The following is a 25,830-nucleotide window of genomic DNA, read 5'->3' on the forward strand; positions in this document are numbered from 1 at the left end:
GGGCTGCTGCTGTTGCCATCGCCTGCCTCGGCACTCGGCCACAGGGCCCAGCGTCCCCTGGGTCACTGAAGCCGCTGGGCCATGGCAGCCCCCTGGCCACCACAGCCCCCTGGGCCACCGCAGCCCCTGGCCATGGGGACACCGGGGCTCTGGCCGCTTCCTGCAGCTCGGGAGCAGGGCAGAGCCAGATCCGGGGTGGCCAGGGGGCTCCCAGGGAGGGTCCCTCACTCTGGCAGCCCCCTGTGCCCACCCCTGCCACATCCCCATGTCCCCACGGCCACCTCTGGAGATGGCCCCAAGGCCCCAGCGCTGGCCCCGGGGTGGCCAGGGGTTGGGGCTGGACATAGCAGCGGCACCCTGGGTCCCCCCCACAGGCAGCGGCGCTGCCACGAGCACCCTCAGCTCAGCCCTGGCGGGGCGAGGGGCACCCGTGTCCCCCCCAGGGTGGCTGCGGGGTGTCCCCGTGCCCGCGGAAGCGGGGTGTGCGTGGCAGAGCACAGGAGACGGGAGCCTGGGCTAGTCTCTTTATTTATTTAAGAAGCAACTCGGGGGGGGGGGCGGGTGGTTACAGGCGACTCCCACCGCCCTGCGCAGCCCCGGCTCCGCTCACTGGCCTCGGGGAGCTGCTGCGCAGGGCTGGGGTCACCCCAAACACCCCCCCAGGACACCCCCCGGCGCAGCCGCCGGCGCCCCACGGCAGGTCGGGGCCGTGCCAGAGGGATGCTCGGAGGTGGCCAAGTGCCGGGGCTGGCACAGAGGGGCTGAGGGACCCCCCCCGTGCAGGGGGACCCGTGGGGGGGCTCGGGGTGGGGGTGCCAGGTCCCCGTGGGGGGCTCGGGGCAGGAGCGGGGGTTCGGCCCCCCCCAGGATCCCCTTCTCAGGAAGCGTCGCCCTGCGCCGGGACTGGAGGGGCATCACCCCAAAAGCAAAACGCTGACAGCCAGGACCGGGGTGGGGGTCCTGCAGGGCTCGGGGAGGGGGGGGGTCCCCGTGGGGCCGGGGGAGCCCCGCTACACCCGGGGTGGACGGCCAGTTAGTGCAAACGAGGTCTGTATTATTAAAGCTGGCGGCTTCGGGCTGGCGGCCCGGCCCGGGGCGGGGGGCAGCGAGGTTTGGGGAGCGCCAAGGCAGGTTGGGGGGGTTCTGGCGGCACCAGGGGGCGCGGGCAGGATCGTCTCTGGCCGGTGGCCAGCAGCCCCGTCACAAGAGGACGCAGGGCTTCTTGGGCTTGGCCGGGACGGGGTTGAGCACAGCCCTGACGGCCTCGGTGAAGACATCCTTGATGCCCTCCTGGTTGAGCGCCGAGCACTCCAGGTACTTGACGGCGCGGATCTGCTTGGAGAGGCTGACGCCTTGCTGGGTGGTGATGGGCGCCTGGTTCTGCTCCTTGAGCCGCTTCATGGTCTCGGGGTTGTTTCTCAGATCCTTCTTGGTGCCGACGAGGAGGATGGGCACGCTGGGGCAGTGGTGGCAGACCTCCGGGTACCACTTGTGCTTGACGTTCTCATAGGAGGGCGGGCTGGCGATGGAGAAGCAGATGATGAAGACGTTGGTCTGGGGGTAGGAAAGCGTCCGCAGGCGGTCGTATTCCTCCTGGCCGGCCGTGTCCCACAGGTTTAAGTTAATAGTCCTGCCGTCCACCGTGTTCTGGGCGCTGTAGTTGTCGAAGACGGTGGGGATGTACTCCTTGGGGAAGGCATTGGTGGTGTAGCAGATGAGCAGGCAGGTCTTCCCCACCGCCCCGTCGCCCACCACCACGCACTTGATGCTCTGCATCCCCGCAGCTCAGCTCAGCTCGGCTCGGATCGGCTCGACGGCCCCGTGCGGGTCCCTTCAGCAGCCTGCGGGGAGGAAGGGGACAGGCTCAGCGCAGGGGGACAATGCGCCGGGGCTGGGGTCACCGTTGTTCCCCCCCCCCCCCCCGCCGCAACGCTCGGACACCCCGAGGCCGGGGGGTGCAGAGGGGCAGGTCACGCTCGGTTCACCCTCCACCCCATGGCCCAGGGGGGGCTTCCCGGCCAGGTGCAGCTCCCCCCCCCCCCCCCCCCCCCCCCCGCCCCCAGCACACAGACCCCCCCCGAGGGGAAACACATCCCCTGACCCAGCTGTGCCACCGTGGCTGGCGTGCACGGGGACCGCGTCGTCCCCAGGACAGCCAGGCTGCTGCAGCGCCCTGTGCCAGGCCATGTCGTGCTGTGCCATGTCATGTCATGTCATGTCATGTCATGTCATGTCATGTCGTGTCATGCTCTGTCATGCCATGTCGTGCTATGCTGTGCCATGTCATGCCATGCCATGCCATGCTGTGCCATGCTGTGGCATGTCCTGTCATGCCATGCTATGTCATGCTGTGCCATGCCACGTTGTGCCATGTCGCGCCATGCCATGCCATGTCGTGCCATGCTGTGCCATGCCATGTTGTGCCGTGCTGTACCATGTCATGCCATGCCATCCCCTGTCATGCCGTGCCATGCCATGTTGCACCATGTCATGCTGTGCCACGCCATGCCGTGCCATGTCATGTTGTACCATGTCATGCCGTGCCATGCAATGTTGTGCTGTGCCATGCCATGTTGTACCATGTCATGCTGCACCATGCCGTGCCATTCCATACCACCAGCCTGGTACAGGATCGAGGGCAGCCGGGCACGCAGCCAGGGGCAGATCTGGGCTGTGGGAGCGTGGGGGTTGCCCCCCTACACCCCATCCCTGGTGCCCGGTGCCGCACACACCGAGCAGGGCTGGTGCCGCGGCTGCTCAGGGCTGACGTCGCTCCGGCAGCCGTGTTTAACCCCGCAGCCGGCGCGCGTTTCCCTGTTTGCCTTCCGCAGGTCCCTCTGCGATTGCCATTAAGGGCCGCATCCTGCTCCCCTTCCTGCCGCAGGCCGGGGCCGAGCTCCGCCGAGGTACGGGGGCACCCCACGGTGCCAGGGCGGGAGGGTGCCCACCCGTGGGGCCGGATTGGGGCTGGATTGGGGCCGGCACCCCTTGACCCGGCCGTCGGCTGAGATTTATCACGGTGGGGCAGCAGCTCACGTGCCGCAGTGATGGGGAGACAGTGGGGAGCCCGGGGGTGCCACATCAGCCCGGGTTTGGGGGGGGGACACTCTTCCCAGAGCCCCTCACAGTTGGGGGGAGGGCGAAGGGGCCACGGCCCCCACCCTGAGCCCCCCCCCTGCCGGCCCCTGCCCCCTCGGATGGGGAAGTCGCTCTTCCTCTTCCCGCCCTGACACCCGGCTTCCTGCCCATGGCGGGGCCGGCTGCGCCGTGACCCCCGCCCTGCCTGGCTCCCTGCCTGCACCCCCGGGTACAGGCAGGACAAGCCGGGGTGGGGCAGGGGGGCCCTGGCCTGAACTCTGCTGAAGCCGCCCCGCGGTGCCTCAGTTTCCCCATCGCAAAAGTGTTTCAGGGGCGTGGGGCGGGGGGGGATCCCCGTGTCGCAGCGGGGCCATCGCAGGCAGCCCCCCCCCACAGGCAGCGCCTGCCCGCGGCAGGAAGCCACCGGGGCTGCTCGCACAGCGCGGGGTCACAAATAAACACCCGGCTTCGGCCTCGATTTTCTCCCAGTTTTGGTCGCAAACGCAGCCCGGAGGGTTTCATCGCACCAGGCGGGTCCGGGGTGCCTGGGGGGGGTCAGTGATGGGGCTGGCAGCAGCAGGCAGCAGCAGGCAGCGGGATCCCCGCTGGGGTCTGGGGGGCTCAGAGCAGCGGCACGAGGCTGGGGTGGGGGGAGATGGAGCGGGGTGATGGGTGCAGGAACAGGATCAAGATGGGGGGAGCAGGATCGGGGGGAGAAGGAGCAGGATCAGGGCGATGGATCGAGCTCCCTCCGTGGCTGAGCGGGGCCATCTCCAGGGGATGGGCAACTGCCACCCCGCTGCCCTGTGCCCACCGTACAGCGCTGGGGAGGGGCCACAGGGACCCGGCAGCACCAGGGAGGGAACCCCCGGGGAGACCCCAGCGCCTCAGTCCCCACCCAGGGGTCCCACCAGCCCAGCTGCATCGTGCCCAAAACCTGGGGCCAGCCCTGGCCACCCTGCTCGCCCCCAGCCACCAGGACCACACAGACGAAGTGTGGCCACAGGAGGTGGCACCCCACAATCCCCGTGTCCCCTCTGTCCCGCAGCCGGGGTGTCTCTTCGCCCAGGACCTTGGGGGGGGGGGGTGTACCCCATGGCAGCCCCCGGCACAGGACCAGCCGCCCCCATCGCGCCGCGGCAGGGACCTGGCTGGGGCCGGCTGACCCCGTTTGGCCCAATCTGACCTGATTTCAACCCGTTTCCACCCCGCTGCTGTCAGTGAGGCTTGGGGGGGGGACGGGCACCCCGCTCACACCGCTCTCCCTCAGCCTCTCCGGGGCAGTTGGCATCTCTGCTGAAGATTTTTTTTCTCCTTTTCTGATGAGATCAGGTTGAAGAAGAGATGGCAAAAATAAGAATTTTCCTGGAAAGCCATTTTGGTTCCTGTTTTAAATTCTCTTCTCCTCCCAAGCCAACGGCCGGCAGGTGCTGGGTCGCCGGAGCCAGCTGCTCCCCGGCCGAAATAAACCCCAACTGGGCTTTGCTTTGTGAGAAAAAAACCCCAAAAAGTTATTTCTAAATCCCAGCCTTTGGCTTTTTCTAAAGGTTATTTCTAAATCCCTGGGGAGTGGCCGTGTCCCCGGGGGACCCCGTAGGGCCGGGCAGGATGGGCACTGAGCAGCACTGGGGGGGGACGACCCGGCTGGGGGGTGCAAGGGGGTGCAGGATGTGACAGATGGTGAGGGCAGGGAGATGGAGGGGCCCCCAACAAGGCACGCAGCCCCCCCTGGCACCCCCAGGCTCCTGCTATCCTCATGGCCCACAGGCACCCCAAGGTCACTGGTGTCCCCACAGGCACCCCAAGGTCCCTGCTGTCCCCATGGACACCCCAAGGTCCCCGCTGTCCCCACAGGCACCCCAAGGTCCCCGCTGTCCCTACGAGCACCCCAAGGTCACTGGTGCCCCCACGGACACCCCAAGGTCCCCGTAGCTATTTGCATGCTGGGCAGTCACCCTGCAGCACACAGTGGGGCTCAGCCGAGGGTCCCCGCTGCCCCCCAGGCTGGGGTCCCCCAGGCTGGCTGGTGATGTGACACTGGGGGATCCCTCCAGGCAGGGGGTCCCGGGTGCCAGCCAGGGTCACCCGGCTGAGGTGGGGGTGAGAGGGGTCCCACCGCATCCCCGGGCTCCAGGTCAGAGAGGTGTGGGGGCACTTTGCTGCCCCGAGAGGCTGACGGGGACACCCCAGGGGGTGCCGGGGACACCCCGTGGGCAGAGCCCATCGCTGTCTGCAAATATCGGGGGGGGGGGGGGGGGGGGAAGGACACGGGCAGGAGGAGCCTCAGGACACTGTCGGCCACAGGGTGGGGAGGAGTCAGCCCCAAGGGGGGACACAGGGAAGCCACCGTGAGCAGAAATGGGGTGCAGGGATGACGATCCCCATCCCTCGGGGAGCGGGGTGGCCCCTGAGCCGCGGCCCTGCGACCATCCCGCCGTGGGACACGATGGGCAGCGGTCACACCGAGCTCAAACCCCGCAACCCCCAAACCGGCCATGGGGCCACGAGCACCCCGGGGTGAGCTGGCACCCAGCGGGCACCCCCCCCCACCCCTGGGCTGAGTCAGCAGGGACGGGCCTGGGGTGCCCACGGGAGCGTCGCTGCTACGGGGAAACTGAGGAAAGGAGGAGGGTGGGGGGTGCTGCGGGGGCCACCCGCGGCCCTGACCCGCAGCCGGGGGGGCTCCAGCTCCCCTGTGCCCTCCCTGCGCCCTGGGGAGGTGGGAGCCGGGTGAGTGGGGGCCAGGGCCCCCCCAGCCACGACGGGGATGGGGGTTGCACGGTGGCATCCCCGCAGCGCCTGCTGCCTGCCTGCTGCCTGCACCGCTGCCTGCACAAGGCCGGCTCTGTTCTCCCAGGAAGTCAGCGACCAGCAGCACCCTTAACCCCTCCTGGGCCCTCCAGAGATGTTGGGGCGCGGGCACCCTTGGGCGTGGGCCTCTGGTGCCCCCCAGCCCCCCAGGAGGGGAACTGGAGGAGGAAGAGGAAGAGTCGGGGCACAGGGGGGGGACCCCACAGAGCCTGGCCCTGGGGCTCAGCACCCCCACGCCAGCGGGACCCCACGCTCAGCCGGGATTTGGGGTGCTGGGGAGCGGGCGCGGGAGGGCGAGCGGGGCTGTGGGTGACGCACCGTGACCTCCCCCCCCCCCGCCCGCCATTGCCACCCCCCGGGACGGGAAAAGCGACTCATCTCTTCTTCAGCAGAAAAGGGAAGCAAAACCCGCTCGCCATCTCACAGCCGGGGCATCCCCCCGCCGGGTTTTTCCATCGGGGGGGTGGGGGGGAGCGGAGCAGCACCCCCTCACCACCACGGGGTGTCCCCCCCCCGCACTGCCGGCCTGCCCGCCCCCCAAACCTGACCAAAGCAAACCCAAGCGTGGGGGTGTAAGCTGTGTGCGGCACATCCTGCACCCCAAACCGTGCACGGCGTGGGGCGTGCGACACCCCAGCGTCGCACCCTGAACCCCACATCCTGCACCCCAACACCCTGAACCCCACACTCGTGGGCCAGGCAGTGTGTCTGTCCCGGACAGACGGATGAGCCCAGACCGACGTGGGGCTGTGGGGTGCGGGGGCTGGGTTCAGCCGCCATCATCGCTGGGGTCGCTCCGGCTTTGGGGGGAGGGCGGCCCAGTGCGGCCCCCCCGGCGCTGCCGCCGGCTCAGCAGAAAGAGGAAACTAATAAAATCTATAAATACCGAGCAGGGACCCCGTGGGAGCGGCGTGGGGGCGGTTTCTGCCCTGGCGCGGCCGAACCGGGGTCCCTGCTCGGCGGGACGAGTCCCGGGGTGCGCTGCCACCGGGACCCCCAGCTCTGCCCTGGGACCCTGCTGCTGCAGCTAAAATAACTTCCACGCTGAGTCGCAGGATTTCGATTTTCCTCATTTTCCAGCTGCAGGCTCCTCGTCGTGACTAATTTCCTCATTTTATTTCCCCCCCGGGCCGGTGAGCTCCGCCGCCGGGTCCCGCTGTGGTGGGCCGGGGCCAGCACTGGCCAAGGCTACTCCTGGTCAGGCCCAGCTGCCCGCAGCGGGGGGGTCCTGGGCCGGACAGAGGGATGGTGGATGGACAGACGGACGGACGGACGGGGCCAGGTCGCGCTCCAGGGCCTCGGGTGACCACACAGCCCGGCACGGCTCACGGCGGACGAGGCACAGTGTCAAGCACACCAGCGCCGGCCCAGTTTGGGCCAGTTTGGCACCTCTCGACGCTACGGTCAAACCAAAGTCCCGGGTGTGGCCGCCCGATGTCCCCACGTGCCACTGCCGGCGCTTCGGCAGCTTCTCCTTCCACCAAGGAAAGAGGGGCCGCCCAGAGGGACCCCAGCCCGCGCACCCACCCCCGGAGCCGCGGCCACACCGTGTCCCTCCCGCAGGGGGATTTCTCCCCCCACCCAGGCACTCAGGGACCCCCGGGGGTCCCCGCTCTGCACCGAGAGGTGGCACAAGCCAAGTCAGGAGCTGGCGTTTGACCGACGGCACAGCACATCCCCCCGCGGCACCCCAGCACCCCCCAGGGCCCCACGCCAAGATGGGGTTGGGGGGGGGGCTCCCCACAGCCTCTCCAGAGGTGACCCCAAGCCCAGGCGGGTTTCCCAAAAGCAGAGTCGGGGTTTGTGGCACAGACTCACCTTCCGCCCGCCGGGGGGGGCCCGGGGGGGCCGCCCAGCAGCACGCGCCCGTCGCAGCCAGAGACCGGCCCCGTCCCACAGCAGCGCTGCACCCTGTCCCCCCCCACCCCGTCCCCCCGCACCTCCCAGCGCTGCAGCGTGTGACGGGGCTGCGTGTGCGCACACCGCGGGGCCCGACACGTGTTGCGGCGTGTGGCAGCAACACGCGTGGGGTGGTGACGGGTGGTGCTGGGTGTGGGTCGCCGGGGGTGCGGGGGTTGCAGGGGGTGAGGGGGGTGCGGGGCACCTCGTAATGGGCGCGTAGCGGGGTGTGTGCGGTGCCGGGCACGGGGGGGTGCGGTGGGTGCAGTGTGCCTGTGTGTGCGGTGTGTGTAGTGTGTGCAGTGAGTGTGTGCAGTGTGTGTGTGTGCAGTGAGTGTAGTGAGTCTGCAGTGTGTGCGCAGTGTGTGTGTGCAGTGAGTGTGCAGTGCGCGTGCAGTGAGTGTGCAGTGTGTGTGTGCAGTGTGTGCGTGCAGTGTGTGTGCAGTGTCAGTGGGTGCAGTGTGTGGTGCAGAGCCCTGCAGCGCACGTGCTGGGTGTTGCAGTGGGACGTGCCACAAGTGCAGTGCGCACAGGGTGCACTGCAACGGGCAGTGTCGTGGGGGCACTGGATGCAGCGGGGGCAGTGGGTGCAGTCCAGTGGGTGCAGTGGGCAGTGTGGTGCCCTCTGGCCTGCAGTGCAGCCCGTGCAGTGCAGTTCATGCAGTGCAGCCCGTGCAGCGCCAGGCGTGGCGGGTCGGGGGGTGCAGTGCGGGGGGGTGCAGTGCCGGGGGTGCAGTGCTGGGGGGTGCAGTGCCAGGGGTGCAGTGCTGGGGGGTGCAGTGCTGGGGGGTGCAGTGCCGGGGGGTGCAGTGCCGGGGGTGCAGTGCCGGGGGGTGCAGCGCCCGCCCGGCCGTGCAGTGCGCGGGGCAGGGTCAGGGTGGGCGCTGCCAGGCTGGGGGGTGCAGGGGGGGTGCAGGGGGGGGGGTGCAGTGCCGTGGGGTGCAGTGCCGGGGGGTGCAGTGCGGGGGGTGCAGTGCCGGGGGGTGCAGTGCCGGGGGGTGCAGCAGCCCCCCGGCCCGGTTCTGTCCCCGCTGTCCCGGCAGCTGCCGGTCCCGTTCCCGGGCTCCGCTCCGGGGCTGGGGCAGCGCCCCGGCTCCCCGTTACCCCCCACCCCCGTTATCCCCCGCCCCGCCCCGGGCGGGTCCCGTTCCCACCGCCCCCACCCGGCCCCGGTACCGGCCGGGACCCCCCGACAGCGGGACCCTCCCCGGTGCCCCCGACCCCCCCCCCGCGTCCCGCACTCACCCCGGGACATGGCGCGGCGGCTCCGGGCGGTGGGAGCGGGGCCGGAGCGGCAGCAGGAGGAGGAGGAGGAGGAGGAGGAGGAGGAGGAAGTCTGCGGCCGCCTCCTCTCGCCGCCCCGGGCGGTCCCGCGGAGAAACTTCCCTCCGCCGCCCCGGCCCCCGCCCCGCCGCTTCCTTCCTCGTCCGTGCCGGGGGGCCGCGGCCTTCCGTCGGGCCGGCGCCGGGGGGGGCTCCCGGGGGGGAGCGGGGACCGGCTGGGGGGCACCGGAGCCGCCCAGTCTCCCCCCCCGGGGCAGCGCCCCCCAGCTCGGCCTTGTCCTGCTGGCTCAGGGCCGGAGGAGCCCCCGGTGCCCCCCGAGGGCCGCGGCCCCCAAGCTGGGGGGGTCCTCGCAAGGGCCGGGTGCCTCCCAGCAGCACCCACAGCCCGGGGGGGTCCCCGGCTGCCGGCCCCGGGGCATCTCGGAGCCGCGGGGGGTCTGCGGGCACGGGACCCCGGATCGCTACCTCCCCCCCCTCCCCCTAGTCACCACGGAGGATCGGGGCTGGGATGTGACCGGGAACCTTCTGCCTGGAAGTCGGTCTGGCAGCTGCCGGCACCTCGGGGCGCTGCCCGCGCACCCCCGTGGCCATCCCGGGCACCCGCTGCAGCTGGGGGTCCCCACGGGGTGCTGGCCCTGGAGCCTGGTGCCCCCCATCTGCATCCCGGGGAGGTGGCACGGGACAGCGGGACACCAGGACACGGGGACACCAGGACACTGGGACACCGGGACACCGGGACACAGGGGCACTGGGACATTGGGAAACCAGGACACTGGGACACCGGGACACTGGGACACTGCCCAGCTGACAGGCGCCTGTTCCAGTGGCAACGGGGCTGGGGCGGGTCGGGATTTTGCTTCCAGGCCGTCGGCCGTGGAGCTGTTCTGGGGCCAGATCCGACCCCTGCAGGGAGCTTCGCTCTCAGCTCCGGTGCCCAGGGAAAAGGACACGTGAAACCTCAATCCCTGAGCTTGTGTCCCCCGCTGCGGGCTGGCGGGCTCCGGGCACTGGTGGCCGTGGGTCCCAACGGTGCTGATGGCACCGGTCCAGCGCTGGCGAGCGGCGATGCCGCCGGGAGCACGTGGCTCCGTCAGGGTGTTGCAGCTCTCAGGGGCTGTCGAAGCGCCGACACCGAGGTGTGTGGTGACACTCTGGAGGGAAGGGATCCATCCCAAGGGACCTGGGCAGGCTGGAGAGGGGGGACCCTCTGAACCTCATGGAGGTCAACAAGGCCAAGGGCAAGGTCCTGCCCATGGGTCGGGGCAATCCCAGGCACAAATCCAGGCTGGGCGAGGAGTGGCTGGAGAGCAGCCCCAAGGAGAAGGACTTGGGGGGGTTGGAAAACTGCCTGTGAGCCAGCAACGTGCGCTGGCAGCCCAGAAAGCCACCCGTGTGCTGGGCTGCACCCAGAGCAGTGTGGGCAGCAGGGCGAGGGGGGGATTCTCCCCTCTGCTCCGCTCTGGTGAGACCCCCCTGCAGTGCTGGGTCCAGCTCTGGGGGCACCAACAGCAGAAGGACACGGACCTGCTCGAGCGGGGCCAGAAGAGGCCACGAAGATGCTCGGGGGGCTGGAGCACCCCCCTGTGAGAACAGGCTGAGAGAGTTGGGGGGTTCAGCTGGAGAAGAGAAGGCTCCGGGGAGACCTTAGAGCGGCCTCCCAGGACTGAAAGGGGCTACAGGAAAGGGGGGAGGGACTTGTCATCAGGGGGGAGAGATAGGATGAGGGGGAACGGTTTTAAACTAAAAAAGGTGAGATTTAGATGAGATCTAAGGCAGAAATTGTTCCCTGTGAGGGTGGTGAGGCCCTGGCACAGGTTGCCCAGAGAAGCTGTGGCTGCCCCCTCCCTGGAAGGGTTCAAGGCCAGGCTGGACGGGGCTTTGGGCAACCTGGGCTAGTGGAAGGTGGCCCTGCCCGGGGCAGGGGGATGGGGCTATATGACCTTTAAGTTCCCTTCCCACCCAAACCGTTCTGTTCTCTGACAAGCCCTCCCCGGGGCTGGAGGCGGGCTCCCGCCGCTGAGGTCACCCATCCAAGCACCACACGCAGCCGCCCCTGCTTAGCTTCCGCACAGCGCCAGCGGCCCGCGCCGAGCCCGGGCACTCCCTGCCTCGCCCGCCAGGGGCCGCTGCGGCTCAGCGGCGCGCGCGCGGAGCCCGGCGGAGGCGGGAGGGGCGGGGTCAGCAAGCGGGGGGCGGGGCGGGGCCAGATGCCCGCCTCTGATTGGCCGGGCGGCGGCGCGGGGCGGCCCCGCCCCACGGAGGGTCTCGCACGGCGGCGATTGGCTCCGCCCCCTGTCACTAAGCGTGCGGCGGCGGCGCCAGGGCCCGGTGCGCAGCGGGGCGCGTGCTGGGAGAGACCACCCGGGGGGGGGGGGGGGGGGGTGTGGGGTTGTCCCGGAGAGACCGCGGTGGGGTTGGGGGGGCGCTTCCCGGGATTGAGCTCTGCTGAGGCGGGGAGGGGGGAAGGAGCGGACCGGGGAGAGGTTTGAGGCTGGAGGGGGTCGAGGCGGACCGGGTTGTCCCAGCAGAGCCCATTGCTGGGGGGCGGCGGGGGGGGGCAGGGTTGTCCCGGGAAGAGCCCACTGCTGAGGAAAGGGGGGGGCGGGCAGGGCGCTCCCGGGAGAGACCACTGCTGCGAGGGGGGGGAGGCTGTCCCGGGAGAGACCACTGCGCGGGGTGGGGGGCTAGTGGGGGCAGACCCCGGGGCTGGTTCCGGGGGCGAGCAGAGGGCTGGTGGTAGTTGCCCGGCCCGGCCTGGGCGGGAATCCCGGAAAATAACCGTCGGTCCCTCAGGTGGGTGACGGCCGCAGCCCCGCAGCGCGCAGCCCGTTCCCGCCCGCCTGTGGGGTCCGGCGGAGCCGAGCTGAGGTGAGCGGCCGGGCCCAGCGCCGGGGGTCGATGCCGAGGAGGAGCTGACAGCGGCGGGGGAAGCGGCGAGGCAGACGCGGAAATGGATTTACGGTCGGGAGTGGCCGTGTGGGTCCTGTGCGGCTTCCTCCTGCAGCAGGGCCGGGGGGAGCGGCCCCCCGGCTCCCACCTGGACGAGACGGCCATCGCAGGTGAGACCCCCCCCCCTCGCCCTAAGCCCTCTCCCCCTTCCCCACAGCCCGCCTTCCCGCCGGCTTCCCACACCGCCCCGAGCTGCGGGGATCACTCGATCCCCCCCGGTGGATCCGGGCCAGCGGCGGTTCCCGGCGTTGGAGCCTCCAGCCCCGGTGGCTTCAGGCCGGTTCCTCGGCGAAGGGGCTGCGAGCCGGCCCCAGCTTCGTTTTGAGGCTTATTGCTCGGTTTCTTGGATAAAAGCTGCTGCTAACCGTGTCCCGGCCCTGGTTCGGAAACCCGCGGCGCTCAGGGCAAGGGTTGAAGGACCAAAAATAATCCGTGTTTATTTTTGCAATGGACTCCAGCTATTTGCTAATGAGAGTGTTTTCGCAGTGAGTTTTGGATCGTGGCTCGGTGTGTTCAGAAAATGCCAGTGGCTGGGGAGGCAGCAGGCCAGGGACGAGGGGTCCCCAGGGTTGTGTAAGCATGGCTTGCCTCCTGCCCTCGCCTGCTCCGGGTCTGAGCCTCTCCCACCTCTCCCCCCTGATAAGAGGAGAGGTAGCAAAGACCTAAAAGCCAGCTCTTTCGCTTTCCTCCTCATTTCCCACCCCCCTGCCCCAAAAGCCAGCAGCCCAACAAAAAAATGAAAAGAGAAGCCCAAGCCCTTCTGGACTTGGGTGGATTTTCCCCCCGGGAGCCAGGCTTTAGTGGCACACTGCTGCCGGAGCCAGCCTCGGCGGAGGGCTGGGGGTTGGTGTCACCCCCGTGGGCACTGGTGTCTGCTGTGTGTCCTTGTGACAGTCCCTGAGGTCAGAGCTGGGAGCCTGCTCGATAAAACATGCTTTTAATTGTCGGTGGTGAAACAGAAATCCTCAGGTCTGCGCCTTTTCGTTGCAGCAGCACCAAGTTCTTGCACGCTAACAAAAAAACCCAACCCCGGTGAGTTGTGTCCTGTGAGCAGGTGGAGAAATAAATTTGTTTCTGAAGGGGAAAACTCGCCCCGAAGCTGGGCGCGGGCCAGCCCGTCCGAGCACGACGTTCTGCTCGGCAGTGCGCGGATCTCTCGGCATCTGGGTGGCTCCGCACGTCCACCGCCATCACCTGGATCCGCTCCGGAGGGTCCCTCCTGGCGCAGGCTTCCCCGAGGGATAACTCGTCGGTTCAGGGTGGTAAAAAAGGCCGTGAGCACCTCCGGACCCTGACTGTGACCAGGAGGTGCTGCCTTTGGTGCTGTGTGGGCGCGAGGCTGCTCCCCCACCGAGCCTTTTGGGCTGATGCCTTAGCAAGGGCCGGGGGACTGGAGCTTACGGAGGGTTTTTGGTTACAGTGGAAGGTGCAGGTGTGGGCGTTTGTGTTAATGGAGATGAAAGTTGCCGCAGCGGCGTTGCCAAGAAGGCATTTTGCTTTGTGTACGGAGCCAGTTGGTGAGAACAGGGCAAGTCCCTGGAGCCGCAGTATCAGGCGAAGGATCGGGAACTCGGCGTCTGGTTCCTGGGCAGGCAGATTGTTTCATCTCGGCGACGTGATGATTTATGTGACTTTTATTTTTTCCCTTAATACTGACCCCATGCGAGCTGTTCTGTAAGAAGTTTCTTTTTATAATTCTTTTTATGTGATCCTAAATCCTTAGGCCAGTTCACATCCAGTCTGCTCCATTAAGGAAACTGGATCTCTGCAGTCCTTCTGATGAAGCAAGGTTTGTGCCTCCAAGGAATTTCCAGATGAGTTATTTTTGGAGGCCCTGCAGAAGTGTGGCAGCCCTGGTGATTCAGCTGCTGACTTGCTCTTCTCTCTGAGCAGAGGCAGAGCAGGGCAGGGCAGGCAGGGAGCAGTCCAGAGACCTGGTCTCTTTAATAAAATCACCTCCAGGTGGGCTTTTCCTGCAGAAGAGGTACTTTTCATTACTCTTGGTTTTTCACAACTGGTATGTTACTTCTGGGTTTAAAAACCTGCAGAGCAGCACGTGGCACCTTGCAGGGGAATAGCTGGTTGCAGGCTGCTACCCAAAACGTGCAGATGAAGGCAGTCAGGAAGGGGTTTGTTCACTCTGAACGTGGGTAACTCACAGCATAACTGCACCTCGGACCTTGCTGGGGTGTCTGGGAAGTTTGGGGGTGCTCGTTGCACTCTGCTGATGCTGCTTAAAGTTAATGTGTCCTCTGAGATCACTTGGCCTTTTTAGCTTCTAGAGCTGTTGCTCGCAGTTCGGTGTGGTGAATATCCTCAGATAGCACGTGACACTTTCCTTATGTCTTCCCTGGAAGCAGAAAATGAGGGTTGTGTCAGCTGCACGCGTGTCTGCGGTAGCACAGGCTCTCACTGTGGAGCAGAGGTAGGTGTTTGATGGATTTTTGAAAGTGAAAGGGTTCATTTTTGATGGATTTTTGGAAGAGAAAGGGTTCTTTTTTTTTTTTTTTTTTTTTAACATGGCATGATTTTAATGATAAAATTGACAGCACTGGTCACTTTTCCCTGGAGCAGTGACATTTTTCAGGAGGTGCAGGGAAGTGTTGTTTCTAGAGAGCAGAAGCGTGAGTTTTCAGCAGTGTTTGCTCATTTGGCTCCGTTGCTGAGAATCCTGTGCACGCTCAAGAGATGCATTGGCATGCTTTATCCAGTATATGTTTCTGATTCCTAAGATGATTTTTTTTTTTTAAGTAAGAGTTTGAAATGGGTAGTTTTATCCACGGAGGAAAATAAGAGTTGGTGACTGAGCTCCAGGGAAAATCAGGTTTTCTCCTGGCTTTGACTCGTTCAAAGGCAAGCGCTTCTAGGGAGTGCTTTAATCTTTAATCTTTTCCTGCCTATATCAGATTTAACTTTGGTTACACTCAAAAGCACAGGAGCCATTTCGCAAGGCGTAGAGACGGAGGTGCTGTGTATTTTAGAGCCAGGAAGGACAGCCAGTCCACAGTCCGAGCCCTGGCCAAGCGCAGACCCCAAAATCAACCTCCCGAATCTCCCGGCAGCTTCTTTTTACGCTGGAGCACACGTTTCAGACAAACACTGTGTCATGGAGAAGGCGGCCGGTCCCCCCGCTGCCGTGCAGGATGTGCTGACAGTCACCCTGCCGTTATTGTTTTCACCCGCTGGTGGTTATTTTTAGCATGAATTTGTCTCGATGCAGCTTCCAGCCCTGGGAGCTTTCGTACACCCCCCCTCTAAAAGGGGCAAGAGAGGCTCCTCCTGGATGTTATTACAACTAGCACTTTCAGGTGGTAGGTGTTCTTCTCTTTCTAGTTACTTGTAATCTGTCAGTTGCCCGAGTTGAACCTATTAAATTCAGGTTTTGTTCATTTTTCTGTTGGCAAAACTCAGAGCATCGTCTGGCGTTATGTCAAATGTTTTACAAAAGTGTTCTGTGTACCACTGGCTGTTTTGGTCAAATTAAAAATAGCGAGCTTGCTTGATAGCCTGTTTTTCATTAAATCCCGTTAACTGGTAGCAATGAGGTTGCTCTTAATTTTTCACTTGAGTGCCTTCGGCGCAGGGTGGTGCGGGTGGACAGGGAAATGTTACTGCTGGGGACCTTCAGGTTGGGCTCCAGGTGTGTTTGTAGGAGATCCAAGGAAAATGGTCTATGAAGGGGCTGGGCTTTGGGTGACTGGGATTCATCCCAGGTTCCCTTAGTGGTGATCTCTCACCTCCACCTGCCTGCTTTGCTAGATTCATACCTGCTCCATCTCCCTACGATAACACAGGAATAGTGAAGCCTGCATTCTCCTCAGCCTTATTTCATTTTACACTGAGATTGCTTTCCGTGATCCTACAGCTGCAGGGATGTGGGACCGTATCTGCCACCCTCTGCCTGTGCAGGAGGAGGTCCGGGGTCTCGTTTGGGTCCCCGTTCCGGCATCGTTGAGACAGACGAGGGATCCTGGTGTGGATTTTCCCTGTCTCTCTTTCCTGCAGGAGTCAAAAGATGGGCTCTGGGCAGCGTGGTGGGGTTGACCCATTTTCTGGGCGACGTGAACCTCGTGTGCCCCTGCAGTGCTGAGCCTGGGGGGCCGCTGAGGACCCTCTGGTGTGGTGGTGGCACAGGGCAGTGTTCAGCATTTACTTATGCCGGGGCACAACAGCTCCTTTCCCTTCCTTCCTCACTCTCCCTGCGCCTGTCTCCTGCTTCCCTCTCTTGATTCCTCCATCACAAGATTTCTGCAGTCGTCTTTGCTCTTGTTCAAGTGGTGTTTAACACGCGGGACTCTTACCCCAGCTGGGGGGAGGTTTAGTGTGTTACCAGAACATGAGTTATAAAAATAGTAAGATGGTATCAAAACGAAATCTGCGTATCCTCAGAGTTATGTTTGCCTGTAGCACTTTAAGCCTAAGCTGCACATAAACCCAAGCGACACCAGTGTTTAACAAAGTAAGTGTGGTGAAGGGGGGCTGCAACCGCAAGCTTTTAACTAGGGATTAATTTGATAGGGGAGAAGAAATTAGTTTCTGGATGAGGATGGTGTGTCCAAGCACTGCAGTTGAGAGCCCCTGTGCTTGTCATTCGAAGATGCAGGGGTTTACCACAAGTTAATCTTCTTTCTAAATCTCTTATCTTGGACAGTGATCGTTTTTGGACTTTGAACTTGCAGTGAAATCTTTTGACATATGAACAGAACGTGGACTTGATGTCTTTCAAAAGCCTGATGCAGTAATCTTGCAAGGTGGGAACGCAAACGGATGGTTCCTTCTGTATCTTCCAATTTAAATATTATCACTGCTAGTTGCTTCGTTAACGAAACATTATGTTAGTGCATTTATTTCATGGTGCTGAAGTTTACGTCACCCACCGTGATGCCAAAATCTACATTTGTCCTTTATTCCTTTGCCAGAGCCTCTGATTTCATCCACCGCAGCAAGTAGGATGCTTTTAGGAGTTGCCTTTAGAAAAAAGTCTTATCAGTTGAAGTCAGGAGGTCAGCATCAAATCGGTGGTGTTAAAGTACAGACAGCTGATTGAGATACCATTGATCTGGCTGCTTTCTGATATTAATTAACCTCCTGGTGCTGTGTAAACAGAACCACTGCAGGATTGCAGCCCCTGTACTAGTGTGCTGGAAACCTCCAAATCCTCCTGTGGCCTGGCCTGACACGGCTTGTCCCAACCCCCTTCCCTGCAGTAATCTCCGTCTTTCCCCGGGCGTGGAGGAGTTTGTGAAATGCCATGACCTGATGTGCTCTTCTTGCTTTACAGGGAAATGCTTTTTAAAGGAGTCTTTCTCTCCAGAACTAGAAGGATTTTGCTACTGTACCTTTTGCTGTACCTGCAGCTAATTCTTTCTAGGTATACGCTTTCGCTGAGTAGAAGTTGCACACTGAGTAGCAGCTTCGGGCTGGGCAAGGGAGAAGAAGTAGTTTTGGAGAACACTTGGAAAACTCTGCCAGGAAACGGTCAGCATTCTTTACCAGCTTGATGGGGAACCTCAGTGGATTGCACAGCCTTTGCTTCGTTTAGGAACAAACTCATCTCGAGGAATGGCTGCTCTGAGAGCTGGAGGCACCGTCGCCTTTTGGCACCACAGTGCAGCCTCGTGTAGAAGCGGAGCGGGGCTGGACGGGTGTGTGTTGGGGCTGGCAGCGCTGCCGGCAGCTCCTGGCTTCTGCCTGCTCCTTCTGTGCCCTGTGTTGGCCCAGGAACTTGGAGCGACGCTCAGCTGGATCAGAGATGTATTTCTTTAAAAGTATATTTATTTATTACTTTGAAAAGCAACTTTCTTCACACCTCACGTGCCTCCCAGGTAGTACTTTCAAACAGGCAACGTTGCTCGCGGGGACGCTGCGTGCTGTCATGGGGTGGGGGTGAAGAAGCAGCAGAAATGAGCCCTCTGGGGTATTTGTTTTCTCCAGAGTTCTGCTGGCGCAAGGACACGTAAAACTCGTGTTCAGACTTTCCAGGCTACTTATGGCCTTTGCCCTCACTGCATCCCAGTGGGAGAGAAAAGCCTGACTTTAACTTTGACTGCCTGGAAAGCGTAGGCGGGGGAGGCTGGAGCAGGGACCTGAGCTCAGAGCAGGGGCCTGGGTAACCCTGGGCACCCGGAGATACCTGGGGGGGGGAAAACAGACCTGGCAAGTGACTGGAGACAGAGGCTGAATGTGGCTCAATGTCTTCATCACCAAATCCTCTTTTCTCACGACTGCATGTTACAAACCGCCCCCGTCTCTGTCCCCTGTGGTCCGTGGCAGCCTGGAGCAAGGTGTAACTCAGGTTCCTCCCTAAATGTGCAGTCCTGGAATGAACTCCCACAGGAAAAAAAAAAAAATTACTGTGGCAGACTTTCTTTATATCCTGCTTTGCACTGTACTTTTTGGTTTGACCTCTCCTGAGGTGAGGCAGGGATAGGTGCACACAGCAGGAAGTCCAAAGCAGCCATCCTCCTCTCCGTCCTTTCCTCTCAGGAGGGAACGAAGCAATAAAATGTGTGATGAAGCCTCCTGAGAGCCCTTCTGGTGCAGCCGGCAGGGTCTGTGGTGCTTTGATTGATGGTTGGGGTCAAACGGAGTGTGCCTCATCTGAAAAGGAGTAAGAAAGGAAAAAAACCTGTTTTTCTATTGCCTGCTTGGTTTGTGTTTGGCTCGTGGGCTACTTGGTGTATATTGGTACATCATAATTCTCTCCTGGCTGAGTGCTCTCACCTCTCCTCCTCCGGGCAGGGGACAGATGTCTGTCCGGTGCATGCTGTGCTTTACACCAACACTGCAGGGGAACTGTGTTACCGTGCCGTGAGTTTTATTTCAAGACCTGTCTGGTTTTTGGTGAGGGAAAGGAAATAAAAGGGCATCGTGGTGTAATTCCAGGTGGATCTGTTTGTTAAAAGGAGGGTATATGAGCAGGTGATGAAAAAGCAACAGTTTTCCATGAGGTTATCCCTCTGCTTCTAAAAATTCTGCTTATTCAACTTGGAAGCTGCGCTGATTAAAAAAAGGCACCGGCGGTGGCCCTGGTCCCCCTGCGGTTCTCCAAGCCCAGCTTCAGTGCTGAGCTTCGCTACCCTTTTGCTGCCTTCAGCTGCTTGAAAGTAACTGGCCTTGTATTTTGTTTTTGAAAGTCCTAATTGCACAACCTATTAGTGTTGAAAAAACTGTTTGCTTCCTTAATTAGCCTTACTTTAAAAACAGAGATAAACTCCTAAGCAGGCAGAACAAGCTGGAGGCTGGGGCCTCGTGGTTCTTGCTGGGGTTCCCGCTGGCCTGAGCCCTTCTCTACCTGGTGGGGTGCGTTTTCCCGGGGCGGTGCGGCTGTGTGGAGCCGCGCTGCGGGTACCTGCAGCAGGACTGCGTGCTGGGGATGGGAAACTGTTTTGTTTAGCTGCTGTTCGGGTGAAGGTCTGCAGCGCGAGCCGGGAATCCCTCTGCTCCGCGGCTGGAGGAGGAGATTTGATCACTCTTCGTTATATCATAGTCAAGAGCTATTAATAACGTGGCTTTTTGGCCTCTTCTTAACTCCCTGTTTCAGAGTACAGCCTTTGGGACCTTCTGTTTCCCCACCTCCTGCCCCGAGGACTTTGTTTCTGGCATTTGAGGTGTTTGATGCGTGTGCAAGCAACGGCCGTCGTGCTGACCCGTCTGATCTGATCCAAGTGGGTCTCTCTGGCAGACTTTAATTTTTCCTTCATTTTAATCAGCCCCGGCAGCCCTGCGTGATTAATTTTCTGGCACCTCCATGACTCCAGTTTGTTTTTCAGCAGTTGATGCTGGTCCTCAGGCAGCTGTAGACAATGGACTCTTTTAATTAAGCCATTGCCCCGTTACTCCTGCAGCACACTGAGCCCTGAGAAGCTTCTGCCTCAAACTGTGAGCCCGTGTGTTAAAAACCAGCATTGTGCCAGCGTGGCTCACCTGGGTGCCAGGCTGAAAGTGTCAGCAGTGAATTATTCTTTTAACTTACTAAAACTAAATAAACATCAACCCTTTAGCTGCCAGAGTGGGGAGGGTGCAGTTGGGTGTTGAGGTGAGCTTTTCTGTGCCGTCCCTGCTGCAGGGCTGGGTGATGACGAGCGACGGCAGCACTGTGCCCAGCTGAAATATTTATTTGTACTGGCAGTTACAGGACGAAGTACCTACCTCAACAATCGATATGAAAATCGTCAGAGGAACATAAGGAAGTCATTAAGATAACCGCGTGTGTTTTTGTACGTGAATTGTCTGTGCTTGTTTGTTTTATCTTTATGAAATAGTATCAGGATGCTTGTTTGTTTGGATTAGGGACCTATTTTTAAGTAACCCGTTTTTTCCACTTTGGAAAATGCATTAGCCCGCTGTGGACCGCGGACATCTGTGCAGGCTGACTTTGGGAACCGCCAAGCTGCTCCCTGGTGCGAGTTGTTGCCTCTGCAGTGTGTCTGTCGCCCACCTTTGCTGTAAGAGACGCCTGCGGCACCCGCAGAGGCAAGCGCAGCGCCTTCGTCCTCCCCAGGAGCTCTACCTCGCCTTAATTGCGCTGTCCCTTCACCACCTCCAGGGCTTGGAAATCGCGGGCGGCTCTGCCCATCCCAGCCAGCCTCAGGAAGTGGAAGCAGCAGCGATCTGATAGGAAAAGGTGATGTTTGTTAACAACCACACACTCACACCGCACGTTTTGCAGGAAAAGAGGCTATTTTTCTAGCTGAGAACACCATTTTTCCCTGAAGGGCTGAGTTTTAAGATCTGTTTAATTCCTTCCTTCAGGTTTTGAGCTCTGATGCCTGAAATTCTGCGATTCTCGGAGGATAGAAACATAATAAACATGAGAACTTTAAGAATGTTCCTCGTCTGGGTTACAAATGAACAGCTTGCTTGTTTGAACAGTCTGCCCCTTTGCTAGTCAAGTTAAGCTTTGTGTTGCGGGAAAGGGAGAAATAATTCAGGATTAAAGCTGCTAAGCAATGCGTATGTTTAGATTTGTAAGAGTGCCAGTACGTAATTAATGTGTAAGCCAAAGAAAAAAAGTTGGTTTTTTTCCCTGATATAGATAGACAGATGCAGGATAAAACCTGACTGGGGGAGGGGGGAGAAATAATTTCTGAAAATACTATTTTCCAAGTAGCTGCTATTATTGATGCTGCCTGAGTGTTTTTTGTTCTAGCTGCTTTGCAGTTTTAAGGCAAAAATCAAAGTGTGTCATCTTGTGCTGGCCTGGAGGACTTGTGCTTATTATTAAAAAGCTCCTGGATTTCAAGTACAGTGAGGACAGCCTCCGGAACAGTCGGCCTGTTCCAAGTGTTACTCCTTCTTAATCCTGCACGCGATGGCTCTTCCCACCTGCCGAGGAGGTCGGCGAGCACTGAGGAGTGGTGGTGGTTCTTACAGCTTATTGCTGAAGGAAAAAAGCAATGGGGTTACCGGGCTGGGCATGTCCTCGCGGAGCCTTTAAGCATTCTCCTCTTTTTTGATATTTCTACAGCCGGATCAGAATCTGACCCGTCACCAGTGGCATTAAGCTTGTAGGAAATAAAAATATATAAATCGGGAATAAAGCATGGCAATGGTTGATTAAAGATCATCGCTGAGCATTTCAGAAGGGAGTTAGCGATTCGGTGTTCCCTGTTATTTCACGGTGTATCTGTTCTTCAAACTACAAAATGAGGAGTAGAAATCTTTTTTTTTTTTTCTTTTAAAAGCTGTGGAAAGGATCAGAAAAGAGCGACTTGTCTATGCCTGTGCCTTTGGCTGCATGATTTGGGAATGCCTCTCTGCACAGGAGGGCATGGGCTGGTTCCTCCCCGGGACAAGCCCTACCAGCTTAGACTGCGGCTGAGGCATAAAAATATTGCAGCTTGGTGGAACTCCGGGGGGATTTGGTGCTGTAGGATGGTGCTGGGCTCTGCCAGGGCAGCCCCCATCTCTGCTCTGGCTCTCGGGGGGCGAGCATGGCTTTTTAGGTTCCCGGCTCCCCCCTGAAGGTGACCCCCAGCAGGATGCCCCCGGCAGCAATCGCCAGCCTGATGGCAAAAGGCGTTGGAAACCGTTTCTGGCAGCGGAGCCCCCGGGCTGGCTTTGGTTGCGGGTGTCCCAAGAGGTGTGAGCTGCAACCCTCTGCCACTGTGCTGGGAAGATGAAGAGGTTCCTCAGCCTTCATCAGGAGTGGCAGCTTGAAATGGCACTCCTGCAGCTTGGCTTGCTTTAGGAGCGGTCGTTTCATTAAGCTGTGTCCTGGAGGCCCTCTGAATCAAGGAGGAGATGCTCAGGGAGGTGTGAAAACTAACTTAGGAGATGCTGACGCATTTTTGGGAATGGTGAGAGCAGAGGGACCTCTCAGTGGGGCAGTGATGGGTGCTGTCCTCCTGGCCCTGGCAGAGCACAGAGGTGCCAGGTCACCTGGCCGTGGCCACGAGCGCTGGAAGCCAGAGGAATGCTTTCAGAGCCATGGGAGCACCAGGAGGCTTGTCTCCATGCTGGAGTGGATCGATTCGTTCATTAGCATCATGCAAACCTTTGGAAATCGCTCAGCCATCCAAAAAGCTCTCAGCAGCTGCTGAGAGGGCAGTGGGTGCCCTGACCGGAGCCCTGGGCTCAGGGCAGGGCCGGCTCGGGCGCAGGCAGCACCGTGGCTGCCGAGCATCCCCTGGCACGACATGCCCAGGATGGTGCTGCTCTTGGTTGTTTCTGGTGGGCCACGCCGTTTCCTGAAGATTTGCTCTCTGTGTTTTGCAGATAAACAGGTTTTCCTGTTTCTCATTTGTTTTAATTTGTTGTATCATTGAAAAAAAAAAAAAAGAGATAGAAAGGGATATTTGGGGGCACTCAGTGCACCTCTCCCGTGCTGCAGACAGCAGGGTGAATTCTGCAGAAGTTTTGCTTACAGCTGGTGGTATGAAAAGCAGGAGGTGGGATCTCTTGTTATTTTTTTCCTCTCACCCCTATTTTTTTTCCTTTTTCCTCTTGGGAAAGGAGAAAAGATGTTTCATGCTTATGTGACTTAAGCTCAACCTTTTGAGTGTCATTTAGAAGCTGTATCTTAATCTAAATGTCCAGTATTCCTGTGCCATCGCTGCAGAGATGGGTAACTGCAAGTGGTTGTTTCATCTACCTGTGTTAGGCGGAGGAATTGCTCTCCAGAGGTACCTGTGTCCCTCCGCGGGCTGTAGAGGAGCTCAAGCAGCCGGCGCTAGATGCAGTGTCCCTTTTGCAGTGACAAGTGGCATCGTCTTCTGACGCCGCCAGAGCTCCACAGCTCAGTCTTCGCCCCGCACCCTGCCTCCAGCTTGCTGCTCGCTGTTTGCTTTAGCGTTAGGGTTTGGATAAGTTGTCCAACTGGTTTGTTTTTCATCTGGTGGCTATTTTCAGCCACTCAGCCTAACAAGGTGAAATGTCTGAGATGCTTTTCTGTTCCCTGTGACTGTGCTATAAGGAGGTGTGCTGCTTACCCCGGCAGCCTCCCCGGTGGGGAGTGCCTCACCCCAGCCTTCCCTCCTTTTGGTAGCCTTTGGCTATTTTTTGGCCAAAAAGTCTGGCCTGACGAAAGTCAGGTCTTTTATAAGAACAACAGTTAGTCTGTGCACAGATATCCTGAGCACAGAGCACCCCAAATCTTAGCGTTATGGTCACCCTGTTGCCTCCTGAGTGGCTGAGGCTGGGAGCCTGGGCAGGATCCGACACCTCACCTAGACCCGACTTAGCTGGGCTCTGCATAAGAGAAGCAGCCAGAAAGCTGGCGGCTGTGACTGTGGGGATGTGGGCTGTTGGGTGATGCTGAGAGCATCTGCACTGGGGTGGAGGGTGCCCAAGATGCGAGAGGAGGGGGACGTTTCACCCCACCTCCTCCTTATTCCAGTTGTCCATGTGTAATTTGTTCACTCTTGCAATTGCACTTGTATTCCTTTGGGGTTGGGAGAAACTCTCAAACTGCTGTTCACTCAAGTTAAGATTATTTTTAAATTCATTTGCTCCTTGGTTAAAGTCCAGAGAGGACCTGTGAGCAAAGGTGGTTTCTCTCCAGTATCTGCCAAGCAACGGCCCTGGGAACGTCACTTCCAACTCCTCAGAGTTCCTCACGGGCTCTGGGATATTTAACCTCATCATACTGTAGGATGTGGAAGCTCTCGTCTTCCTATTTCAAATGAAGGATTAAAGTGCAGAGAGATCATTGTCATGCAGGAAGTCATCTGGCAGAGCAGGGCCTTGAACCCTCTCACAAATGTCAGCTTGGTGGCCCGGCCTGTGGACATCCATCATTTCCCGGGCACAGCTACGGAGTGATACGTAATGGGGGAGTTTGCTGAAACCTGGCTTGGCTTGTAAAGTAAATTTAGCACCTTGATGTGAATCAGTTCATCTGCTGGGCCCGCTACCTTCACAGAGTCTCCCACACCTCCAGATGGAGAAGCAGCAAGTGCTTGGGAATAAACCGCTTTTCCCAGGCTGTGCTGGTGGCGGGGAGCGACACGCAGTGCTCTGCTCATCACCCTGCACTCCAATTTCACGGTGGGACCCGGCGACACGCTGCGTCTCTTTCTGGAAGCTGTCGCTAGTGGCACTGGGCATCACAGACCCGCTGTAGTTATGTTAATCCAGCAACAGTATAGAAATCCAGTATTTGAACCTTAACAGCCAAAAGTAGGCTTCTTCATGGAATCACAGGATCACGGAATCATTCAGGTTGGAAAAGCCCCTCGGGATCATCGAGTCCAACCCTCAGCCCGACTCTACAAAGTTCTCCCCTACCCCACATCCCCCCACAGCTCATCCAAACGGCCCTTAAACACACCCAGGGATGGGGACTCCACCCCTCCCTGGGCAGCCTATTCCACTCTCTGACCACTCTTGCTGGGAAACATTTTTTCCTCATGCCCAGTCTGAACCTCCCCTGTTGCAGTTTAAAGCCGTTCCCTCTTGTTCTGTCACTAATTCCCTGGGAGAAGAGACCAGCACCAACCTCTCTACAACGTCCTTTCAGGGAGCTGTAGAGTGGTGAGGTCTGCCCTCACCTTCTCCTCCTCACACTGAACAGTCCCAGCTCCTTCCATCGCTCCTCACAGGATTTATTCTCCAGGCCCTTCCCCAGCTCGTTGCCCTCCTCTGCACTCGCTCCAGCCCCTCGAGATCTCTCTGGTATTGAGGTGCCCAAAACTGGACACAACCCTCCAGGTGTGGCCTCACCAGTGCAGAGCACAGGGGGACTATCACCTCCCTGCTTCTGCTGGTCACACTATTTCTCATACAAGCCAGGATGCCGTTGGCTTTCTTGGCCACCTGGGCACACTGCTGGCTCATGTCCAGCTGCTTGTCAGTGAGAACCCCCAGATCCTTCTCTTCCAGACAGCTCCAGCCACCCCTCCCCAAGCCTGTAGCCATGCAGGGGGTTGTTGTGGCCCAAGTGCAGGACCTGGCACTTGGCCTTGTTGAAGCTCATCCTGTTCTTGTCTGTGATAGTCCAGCAAATCCCTCTGGGAAGGCTTGAGAGCTGGCTGGTGATAATACCAGTCCCAATAAAGATTAAAAAACAAAGAAATTCCAAAGAATTGAATGCCAGAGAGTGCATTCTCTTCCATTGTGTTACTTTTAATTGCAGTTGTTTTCCAGTAGCTTGCCATTATTTATTCAGAATGTAAATGAACAACAGTTGCTGCCGTTATAAACTCATTTTCCAGCCGCCTTGTCTCCGCGTAGCGTTTGCACGGGAACGATATGTGGGGTTGACGTGAGGTCTCCTTCTTTGGATATTGGCTAAATTCTTCTGAAATTCCCAAGCTCCCAATGAAGGTTTGCTGACTTCTGGCAAACCAGGCGTAGACTGCAAATACAG

General features: G+C 59.9%; 2 protein-coding genes across 17 annotated transcripts in view; one reads left to right on the top strand and one right to left on the bottom strand.

The window, feature by feature from the left end:
• Positions 1–511: 511 nt before the first annotated feature.
• Positions 512–9,082, bottom strand: RHOG (ras homolog family member G). 3 transcript variants are annotated; one of them, XM_074816626.1, is made up of 3 exons: positions 2,102–4,295; positions 1,763–1,841; positions 512–1,686 (listed from the first exon to the last, which is right to left on the bottom strand). In XM_074816626.1, the coding sequence occupies exons 1-3, from the start codon at positions 2,200–2,202 to the stop codon at positions 1,201–1,203; spliced, it is 666 nt and encodes a 221-aa protein (XP_074672727.1). In that variant the 5' UTR covers positions 2,203–4,295; the 3' UTR covers positions 512–1,200. The 3 variants fall into 3 exon arrangements, with proteins under 3 accessions (XP_074672727.1, XP_074672728.1, XP_074672729.1); XM_074816627.1 differs by lacking the exon at positions 2,102–4,295 and adding an exon at positions 9,034–9,082 and having other exon boundaries at positions 512–1,841; XM_074816628.1 differs by lacking the exon at positions 2,102–4,295 and adding an exon at positions 4,334–5,075 and having other exon boundaries at positions 512–1,841.
• A 2,261-nt stretch (positions 9,083–11,343) lies between these two features.
• The window catches only part of STIM1 (stromal interaction molecule 1), a 105,904-nt gene continuing 91,417 nt past the window's right edge, over positions 11,344–25,830 (top strand). For all 14 annotated transcript variants that reach the window (XR_012622197.1, XR_012622200.1, XR_012622199.1 and 11 more), the window contains exons 1-2: positions 11,344–11,399; positions 11,865–12,130. Coding sequence is in view for 10 of the 14 variants with exons in the window: in XM_074816649.1 (XP_074672750.1) it covers positions 12,022–12,130 (109 nt within the window). In the remaining 4 variants the exon portion in view is untranslated. The remainder of the gene's footprint in view (positions 11,400–11,864; positions 12,131–25,830) is intronic.

This window comes from Strix aluco, chromosome 2, assembly GCF_031877795.1.
Source record: "Strix aluco isolate bStrAlu1 chromosome 2, bStrAlu1.hap1, whole genome shotgun sequence".
Taxonomy (NCBI): Eukaryota; Metazoa; Chordata; class Aves; order Strigiformes; family Strigidae; genus Strix; species Strix aluco.

What these genes read in the sequence shown, in the direction of transcription:
- RHOG (XM_074816626.1), bottom strand. Translation starts at nt 2,202, where the DNA reads ATGGCACAGCACGACATGGCCTGGCACAGGGCGCTGCAGCAGCCTGGC. An exon ending in AGCCACGGTGGCACAGCTGG is followed by an intron (nt 1,842 to 2,101) that starts GTCAGGGGATGT and finishes TCCTCCCCGCAG; the next exon opens with GCTGCTGAAGGGACCCGCAC. An exon ending in GCGGGGATGCAGAGCATCAA is followed by an intron (nt 1,687 to 1,762) that starts GTGCGTGGTGGT and finishes GCCTTCCCCAAG; the next exon opens with GAGTACATCCCCACCGTCTT.